Source organism: Muscardinus avellanarius (genome assembly GCF_963383645.1).
Source record: "Muscardinus avellanarius genome assembly, chromosome: 1".
In the NCBI taxonomy this organism is placed as follows: domain Eukaryota; kingdom Metazoa; phylum Chordata; class Mammalia; order Rodentia; family Gliridae; genus Muscardinus; species Muscardinus avellanarius.
This window is the reverse complement of record NC_137786.1, coordinates 58,423,490-58,433,875: the sequence shown is the minus strand read 5'-3', so window position 1 is coordinate 58,433,875 and position 10,386 is coordinate 58,423,490. Positions and strand designations below refer to the sequence as shown.

Below are 10,386 nucleotides of genomic sequence, written 5' to 3'. Positions count from 1 at the left end.
GTTAGAAACTGGAGGCTGGGACATTTTTGACTCATTGTATAGAAGGTCATGAAAATTAGAACTGCCTGCAATGCGAAATCACAGATCAAGAAGCATTAAGCTCCGCAAAACTGAGATGTTCAAAGAGAAGTTTGATATTTAAAATTCATTATGTTGATAGAGAAGGAATTTATGCATGTTGGGGGAAAAATCTACTTTGGAAGTACATGGCCTGTGAATTCCCAATATTCCATGGTCTTAAAAATATCGTTGATCCATTCCCTGGAATCCGACCCCAGAAAAGCCATATTCCCCAAAGTAGCAAATACTTGTGGTTTCTGTAACATGAACTTGCTATGCTATCTGCAAACAATGGAAGGCTAGCTGCACCAGTCATCGCGTCTGCAGCTTCTCACACATTTCCCTGCCTTGCACGGGGACCAGACAGGCCAGGGAGATCTCTGTCCTTGTTTGGCAGATGTGGAACCCAATGCCGAGGGGCTGCGACTTTCTCGAGGAACACAGAGGTGCAGGTGGGTCCCAAACTCGAACCCAGAGCCACAAAGCCCGAGCTGGCGCTCCCCGTGGGCCGGGCGCGTCCCCTAGACCGCGGCCGCCGCCCTCCGCGGCTCCCTGGAGGAAGCGGCCGTCCTCCCGTCGCACGCTCCCTCCAGCCCTCCGACCCCGCGGCCGGCCGGGACCCAGCCGCGGCCCCCGCGCGAGGCCCCTCCCAGCCGCGGCCCGGGACGGCGCTGCGCTCCACCCGCCGACTCACCGCTCCCGCCGCGACCTGCCCCGCCGGAAGCGCCGCTGGGCTCCGGGAGCGCCGCCCCGGCTCTTCCGCAGCGCGCTGCAGCCGCGCAGAAACGTTCCGGCTGCTGCGGGCCACCGCGCCAGAGCGGGGCGCTGCGGAGCCGGCTCCCGCCGTCCGTCGGTCTTCGCAGGGAAGGGGGAGAGCGGTCGCCGATCAGAGTCCAGAGGCTCAGCAGCCGTCGTTCTGGACTCTGATTTTGTTGATTTCCCAAAGGTTGAGTGAAGGCCCCAGACCAGGGCGGCAAGGCCAGGACCTTGCTGTGCAACAGGCTCTGGCACGCCTGTGCTGCGCCCGCCGCCACTCTTCATTTATTACAGCGCCTACGTTGGGTCCCCTACAGTTCTAAGCTCTGAGGAAATTGCACTGAAAAGTAGCAAAAGTTTTTGCCCTCATGGAGTGTCCCTCCAATTAGGGAGACAGCTATATATATATAATACGAATCACAGGTTCAAGGCAAGCCTCAGGAATTTAGGGTTTTTTTCAAAATAAAAGAATAAAACAGGGCTGTGGAGCTCAGAGGTAGAATGCCCCTGGGTTCCATCTCCAGTACCCCCCCCCCACACACACACACACTGGAAAAAGACAAGACAAAGAAAGAAAAGAAAAAAGAAAGCTGAGCATGGTAGAACACACCCTTCTAATCTCAGTGCCTGGGGGGCTGAGGCAGGAGGATCACAGGTTCGCGGCCAGCTTCAGCAACTTGTGAGGCCCTCTGCAGCTTAGTGAGACCCTGTTTCAAAATAAAGAATAAAATAGAGCTGGGGATATAGCTCGGAAGTAGAATGCCCCTGGGTTCCATACACACACACACACACACACACACACACACACACACACACACACACTGGAAAGGACAAGACAAAAAATGGGGGGAAAAAAGGGAAAGATAAACCTATCAGCCAGGTATAGTAGCACACAGTGGCACTTGCTAGTAATCCTAGAGACTTGGGAAGCTGAGGCAGGAGTATTGCAAATTCGAGGCCAGCCTGGGAAATTTATTGAGGACAAGCCTCAACAGAAATTTAAAAGGCTGGGGAAAGCCAGGCATAATGGCACAAGGCTATAATCCCAGTACTTAGGAAGCCGAGACAGGTGGATTGTAGGTTCAAAGCCAGCCTCAGCAACTTAACAAGGCTAACAGCAACTGAGACCCTGTGGCTGGAGATATAACTCAGAGGTAGAATGCCCCTGAGTTGAACCTCCAACACCACACACACACACACACACACACACACACACACACACACACACACATGACTTTAAAGATTTTAACTAAGCAGTAGCTTAGTTTTTAAAAAGGCATAGTTCTGCCGGGTGTGGTGGTGCACGCTTGTAATCCCTGCGCTTGGGAGGCAGAGACAGGAGGATCGCGCAGGGTATGCTGGTTTAGGAGACCCTGTTTCAAAATAAAAATGTAAAAATAGGTCTGGGAGTGTAGCCCGAAGGTAGAAGGGCTTCCAGGAACCCCAGTACCACCAAAAAAAAAAAAAAAAAAAAAAAAAAAGAATAAAAAATAGGGCTGGGGGTATTGCTCAAAGGTAGAATGCCCCTGGATTCCATCCCCAGTACTGAAAAAAAAAAAAAAAAAAAAAAAAAGAATAAAAAGCCAGGTTGGAGGTATAGCTCGGAGGTAGAATGCTCCTGGGTTCAATCCTCAGCAACACACACACACACGAAAGAAAAAGAAAAAGAAAAAGAGGTAGATGGGTGTGTAGCTCAGAGGTATAGTGCCCCTGGGTTTAATCCTCAGTACCCGTGCCCCCCCTCCCGGAAAAAAAATAACCTAGCCATATTTTTTAAAAAAGCAAAAATCAATTTGTAATTCAGTGTGGTAGCGCACACTTGTAATCCAAGCATTTGGGAGGCTGAGACGGGAGGATCCGGGTTCACAGATAGCCTTAGCTACTCAGTGAGGCCCTTTGCAACTCAGTGAGACCCTGTTTCAAAATAAAGAATGAAAATAGGGCTGGGGTGTAGCTCGGAGGTAGAATGCCCTGGGTTCTATGTGGCTGGACACAATTCAGAGTTAGGAAACTCAAAAACAACTCAGCCAGTGGACTCTTAACTGAAATACAAACATATGCAACTTGTCTATTCCAATAGCTTTAAATGGAAACTAATTTCCAAAAAAAAAAATTCTTTTACTATATTTTATTGTATTTATTTACTTATTTATTGCTACTGTTTTCCCCATTTATGTAGGAGATAGTTTGGTGTAGTGTAATAGAATCATGAATGACCAGGAGATCAACTATGGATCTGATTCACCCAGCTAAGCCTTTGAAAATGCCCAGAGTGGAGAGGCCATCCTGAGGCTGAAGCAGGGAGACGCCCTGGGGAGGGGCTGCTGTGGCCCCAGCTAAACCCAGAGCTCCCGGACCCACCACTAGCACTCTTCTGTCCCAACCCTTCTTCACCCAAGTACACCCATTTGAGTCTTTACAGATACTTCAGATATTTCAAGTGAAACACTTTATATTAGCTGGATGTGGAGGCACACACTTGTAATCCCAGCATTTGGGAGCCTAAGACAGGAGGATCGCGGTTAGAGGACAGCCTCGGCTACTGAGTGAGGCCCTTTGCAACTCAGTGAGACCCTGTTTCAAAATAAAGACTAAAAAATAGGGCTGTGGGTGTACCGCGAAGGTAGAATGCCCATGGATTTCATCCCTACTACTACATAAAAAACAAACAACAACAACACAAAAACAAAAAAAAAAGCCCCACTTTGTTAAAAGTATTTCAAATACATTGGAAAGTAAAACTGGATACTTTATTAATGTCAGACAGAACAATCCCACAATTATCCAATCAATTAATTAACAGAGTCAACCTACATAGAACCTAACAGTCCAACAGACCAAGATTTCAGTCTTTAGTTTTGCCACTTGCTCATGCGAATATGAACCAATTCATTTAATAAATCATTAGTTTCCTAATCTGTTCTTAGGAAAATAAGAACTGATTACCTGTCAAGAGACTGCTGTGAGGACTAAATGAGATTTTTTGTGTGTAAGTCTATAGTATTAGCCACAAATACTAGGCTAGTATTTACTATAAATACTGGACTTTATTTTAAAAAATACAAAGCACATATGACAAAACATTATCACCTCTGTTACTTCAGGGTGGTGGGTACATGGATGTTTATACCTTTTTCTTTCTTTCTTTTTTTTGTGGGTCTGGGGATGGAACCCAGGGGCATTTGACCTCCGAGCTACACCCTCTGCCCTATTTTTTTATTCTTTATTTTGAAACAAGGTCTCACTAAGTTGTGGAGGGCCTCACTAAGTAGCTGAGGCTGTCTGTGAACCGTGATCCTCTGGTCTCAGCCTCCTGAAAGCTGGGATTACAAGTGTGCACCACCACGCCACCACGCCCGGCTTTATACCTTTCTATACGTATTTAAATTTTTCAAAACGAAACGGAAGGCACTGAGCCTATTGTTTTCTTTTCATCTAAATCTCTTATTTTTCCAGATTAGGAAACGAAGTGGCTTCCTCAAAGCCACAACCAGCTAGTTAATGCCAAGACCAACAGAAGCACCCTGATCCAGCTTCTGAAGTGAGTCTTTAGTGGTAAGGACCATACTGAACAATTATTTTCTTATTTTACAGTCCAATTTTATGGCACAACTTTGCTCTTTCATCACTGGCATTCAGTGGAATAGTGCTTTATAAGAACACTAGCAAACTTGCCTTCATAAATTAAGCACAATAACGTCCAAGAAAAAGAGCTAAATAATTAATTAGTAAAAATTAGTGAAGGTGCTCAGGAGTCCTTTCCATTTATATGAATCCAAAAGCAATGGAAATACCTTTTATATTAAGAAGTTCTTCAATAGGAAGAAATGAATCAGTGATAAATAGAAGCCATTATTTAAAAGTTTATATCTGGAAAATAACTCTAAACTGTATATAGAAAAATGTTATATTTTAATGTCTCAATTTCATATAAAAGACTAAAGATTATTCTTCAAAAGATTTTCAGAAAAATACTCTAAGCTGGGATGGATGAACACAATCAACGGCTATTAGCACTATATTCATCAGCTAATTTAGCTTTGTTAGAATTTGAAGTTTTTCAGGAAGTGATGAGATTTAAGGCACCATGTGAAGTCATTTGATGTTTTATGGGGCGAAATTCAGTTTGCAGACGTTTAGTCTTCTAGCAAAAGGACTGAGAATTTACCAAACAGCACAGCACCCAAAATAGCTTAAAACAACAACAGAGACAACTGAGTGTAGTTTTCTACAGCTTAATATTAACAGTACTAATGACACAGAACAGGTATATTACAGATAGAGAATATCGGGGTTTAATACCATATGAAATATGTATAGAACTTGAACATTCCTGGAAGGTAAAATTCAAGTCATACTTCAATTATAAACGTAGTGAGATATTCTGCTAAAAGATCAAGCTGATTACCCCAAAAAAGCATGTAAACCATAAAAGATAAAAAGTATTTAAAAATATATATAAAATTCTAACCACTAGGTTTAAACTTCCATTTTTTAAAAGTAAATATTTACAATCTTTAAATTTCACACATTTGTTAAGTTTACATGAGCTTAATTATCAGGATGACATAAAACAACAAAAACCTCTTTTATCATTTATATAACAGAAAAAAATCAATAGGGAGGCTGGTAAAATATAGTATACACAGTAGCTAAAATATGAAAAGCTGGGACTTTATTAATTATTGGAGTCATACAACAGACTTAACCCAAACTGCATGCTAGGAAAGAAGCAGTTTCATTTCAGAAACATCACTGCAGGGATGGTTTCCTTATCTGAAAAAATTAAAATGATTATAAATAACAACCATTTCAAGGGTCGCTGTGAAGTTTAAATAATGTCTGGGATGTGAAAGTTCACAGCACAGTTCACACCCAGACCTTCCTTTAAGACTTATATCTCATTCTTAATACAAGAACCAATGTTTAAACTATAAAATCATTTACTGGAGTGTTGGGTCCAGTCGATTATCAATGCTTCAATACTGATGATATGAAACTGACGATATTAAAGCTACCAAAACTTTGTAATGGTCACAAGGATTTGGATTCCCAGGTTAGAGTCCAAAGTCATTTGCTTTCTGAGAACCTTACAGAGACATCAGGCAGATACTCCTTAATTTCCCCAGCATCAGAGCAACTGCCTTCTATGTTTTCCGTCTGTCATAGTCTCCAACCATCTTCTTGATGTGAGACAACTTGCTCTTCAACTCCTTACAGTAATTTCTCTTATGTTTATAATCTGCAGACTAAAAGAAGGAAAAATAAATCACACACATTCCACACAATAAAGGGAGGTCTGCCAAGAAGGCAGAGGTAACAAAACGGGCGCATTGGTCATCTGGAACTGCCAAGTGTTGACTATAGTTAAGTGTCTGGCAGTATCACGAACCACAGGTAAAACTAATCTTCTTTACTCAGTCCTACCTCCTAACCTCGATTTTTACAAAGGATACATACATTTCTAAAAATCTGTTAAATAATCAAGAAAACTTAATGGCCTTTTTGCTAGCACATCATCTACAATCAGAGAAACAAGAAACTGGTGGTATGGTTCAATTAAGGAAAGGGAAAAGGAATTGGGGACAAGAGACAAAAGTTTTACTACACACCTTTTTATTTTTTTATTTTATTTTATTTTTTTGGTGGTACTGAGGATGGGACCCAGAGGCTTTCTACCTCTGGGCTATACTCCCAGACCTATTTTTTATATTTTATTTGGAAACAGGGTCTCACTAAGTTGCTGAGAGCCTCACTAAGTAGCTGAGGCTGGCTTCGAACCTTTCTGATCCTCCTGTCTCAGCCTCCCAAGCGCGGGGATTACAAGCGTGCGCCACCACGCCCGGCTACTATACACCTTTTTAAAGTATGTTCAAAATCATGATGCCCTGTAAATTACAAAAACTTTGACATAAAATCTTTTAAAAACAGAAGATGTTTTAATAGTGGCTGATAATGCCTAGAGTTAGCAAGGAGGCCGGGCAACAACACTGCTCAGTGGGAATTTAAACTGACACAGCCACCTTGGAAAGCTCACCAGGATCCACTAAGGCTGGTTGCAAATGTGCACGTCCAGCGACCCCCTCCAAGTATGTGCCTATCGACTGTGTGTACGTTTACGAAAATGTTTAATGCAGCATTATTCGTAAGAGCCAAAATTGAGAACGCAAACTTTCATTAGCAACAGAATTGATTAATAAAGTGTGTGTGTGTGTGTGTGTGTGTGTGTGTGTGTGTTTGTGTCCGTTTTGCTTGTTTTTCTTTTTGCCAGGCTGGGGAACAGAAACCAGGACCCTACACATGCTATGCGGGCGCGCACTCCACCACCACCCGTTACACTCCCAGCCCAAGTTGTGCTGTAATCATAAAACATAATACTATATAGCAGTAAAATAAATGAATAACAACTACATGCCAAAACAAGAAACAACACAAATATAATACCGAGGGGGGAAAATCCACACACAAAATATATACTGTAGATTCCCTTTTTTTTTTTTTTTTTTTTGCAAGTCTGGGGATGGAACCCAGGGGCATTTGACCTCCAAGCTACACCCCCTGCCTTATTTTTTATTCTTTATTTTGAAACAGGATCTCACTGAGTTGCAAAGGGCCTCACTAAGTAGCTGAGGCTGGCCGTGAACCGTGATCCTCTGGTCTCAGCCTCACGAATGCTGGGATTACAAGCGTGCACCACCAGGCCCGGCTGTAGATTCCATTTATATGAACAACAGAGCACCACTGATCTGTGATGTTAGGGGAAGAGTTTAAAAATAGGAAAGGAATAAAGGTGGAGATAAGGGCTGCCAGGGGCATGAGGAAATGTTTTTTTGGGGTTTTTTTTTGCAGGTCTGGGGATGGAACCCAAGGGCCTTTGACCTTCGATCTACACCCTTTGCCCTATTTTTAATTATTTATTTTGAAACAGGGTCTCACTAAGTTGTGGAGAGTCACACTAAGTAGCTGAAGCTGTCCGTGAACTGCAATCCTCCGGTCTCAGACTCCCAAATGGTGGGATTACAAACGTGCGCCACCACGCCCTGCTGGAAATGTATTTCTTGATCTGGATGCTAGGTACACAGGTGTGTGGTAACTGTAAAAATTTACCAAGCTGTACACTTTGAGTACTTTTCTATATGTACATCAGCTTAAAAAAATGTACAGAATCAATATAGGCTGTAGCAGTAAACAACTAAAACAAAAGCCCTAACCCTCAGTGTTTGTATCAGAATTAACCAGTGCATGTGTGTAAGGGATCAAGAGTCATCCTAAAGGTTAAATGAAAAGCACAGAAAAGAAAAGGGTTTTTTAAAAAACAACCTTACAACTTAGGATACTTACTGCCTTAACTTGCTTCAGTCGATTGTACTCATCAGCAGCAGCCTATTAACAAGAAACACAAAAGATAACGGATCAATGTTACTTACGGTGAGAAAAGTCTATGGCAATACCCTAGAGAATCCATAAAGCAATAGGTAAGCCAAGCTATAAAAGCAGCAAGTACTTAGAAACTGAAAGGCAGATCATCTCGACTGAAAGACTGCAAAGAATATGTAATAAAACGAATATGAAGTGTTGGGTGTGGTGGCACACACCTCTAATCCCAGTACTTTGGAGGCTGAGACAGGAGGATCATAGGTTCATGGCCAACCTCAGCAATTTAGTGAGGCCCTCCGCAACTTAATGAGATCCTTTTTCAAAATCAAATAATAAAATAGGGTTGGGGTATAACTCAAAGGTAGAATGCCCCTGGGTTAATACTCAGGAATACACACACACACACACCCATGAAGATTTAATAAACATATGAAGTGATGAAAACATGGAGGTTTTTTGGGTGGGGGGATTAAACCCAAGGTTTTTCAACTTTCTAGTTCCAACCCACCACTTTTTATTTTTATTTGAAACACGGTCTCCCTAAGTTGCTGAGGATATCACTAAATTGCTAGGTTGGCCCAGAACCTGTGATCGTCCTCTCTCAGTGTGCCAAGTACTGAGATTACAGGCAGTGTTTCACCATGCCTGGCTTAGGGGAAAAAAAATCATTACTAATAATAGTTAGGACACAATGCAGTTAATTTTTCAGGCACTAATGAAATATGGGTCAAATGAGCCCTCTAAGCTGGGCATGGTGGTGCACACTTGTAATCCTAGCACTTGGGAGGCCAAGACAGAAAGATTGAAGGCTCATGGCCAGACTCAGCATTACTAAGGTGGAAGAGATACACTTGAAAGTCTATCCCCAAATGGGATACTTGAAAGTCTATCCCTCTTTGGAGGTGTGGGGGAGGGCTGAGGATTGAACTCAGCAGCGTTCTACCTCTGAGTTATACCTCCAGCCCTATCTTATTTTATTGTTTTTTTATTTGAAAACATGGTCTCATTAAGTTGTGGAGGGCCCAAGATGCTGAGGCTGGCTGTGAAGCTGCAATCCTTCTATTTCAGCCTCCCAAGTACTGGGATTACAACCATATGCCACTATGTCCAGTTTGTATTTCTGTTTTTTTTTTTTTTTGTGTGTGTGTGTGGGTCTGGGGATGGAACCCAGGGGCATTTGACCTCCGAGCGACACCCCCTGCCCTATTTTTTCTTTATTTTGAAACCGGGTCTCACTGACTTGGAGAGGGCCTCACTAAGTAGCTGAGGCTGTCCGCGAACCGCGATCCTCCAGGTCTCAGCCTCCCGAATGCTGGGATTACAAGCGTGCACCACCACGCCCGGCTCAGTTTGTATTTGTTTTGAAATGGGGCCTCACTAGTTGCTGAAAGTCTCACTAAATAAATTGCTGAGATGTTCTCAAACCCAAGGTTCTCCTTTCTAACCCTCCCAAGTACCAAGATTACAGGTGTGTGCCACCATAAACAGCTCCCAACAGATTAATAACCTTAATTATTATACATTCATGAAACTGAAAATTGTGCAGCTATTTTATTTATTATTGATGGTACTGAGGTTCCTGGAAACCTTCTACCTCCAGGCTACACTCTCAGACCTATTTTATATTTTTATTTGGAATCAGGGTCTCTTAAGCCAGTGAGGCTGGCTTCGAACCTGCGAGATCCTCCTGTCTCCACCTCCCAAGCTCAGGGATTACACGCCCAGCTGCAGCTATTTTTTTATTTGCAGAAAATTTTAAAGTAGATCATTATTAATGCTATGAAACAGTAACCACAAACTATGGCTGAGTAAAAGAGCAGGAAATATGCCAGAAGTGGTGGCACACACTTGTAATCCCTGCGCTTGGGAGGCGAAGCACAGGTTCGAAGCCAGCCTTGCTGGCTTAAGAGACCGTGTTTCCAAATAAAAATATTAAAAAATAGGTCTGGGAGTGTAGCCTGGAGATAGAAGGGTTCCATCCCCAGTACCACACACACAAAAAAATAATAATAATAATAATAATAATAATTTTGATTTAAAATAACGCTGGAACAAACCAGGCATGATGGTACACACCTGTAATTCTAATACTTGGGAGGCTGAGACAGGAGGATTGCAGGTTCATGACCAATCTCAGCAACTTAGTGAGGCTCTCAGTCACTTAAAGATACCCTGTTTCCAAATAAAAATTAA

General features: G+C 42.6%; 1 protein-coding gene across 2 annotated transcripts in view; it reads right to left on the bottom strand.

Annotated features, from left to right (window-relative positions):
* Positions 1-5,963: 5,963 nt before the first annotated feature.
* Positions 5,964-10,386, bottom strand: part of OCLN (occludin) — a gene marked incomplete at both ends in the record, with an annotated part of 41,458 nt that continues 37,035 nt past the window's right edge. For both annotated transcript variants that reach the window (XM_080714423.1, XM_080714424.1), the window contains 2 exons: positions 5,964-6,065; positions 8,158-8,199. In XM_080714423.1, coding sequence (XP_080570549.1) covers positions 5,964-6,065; positions 8,158-8,199 — 144 coding nt within the window. The remainder of the gene's footprint in view (positions 6,066-8,157; positions 8,200-10,386) is intronic.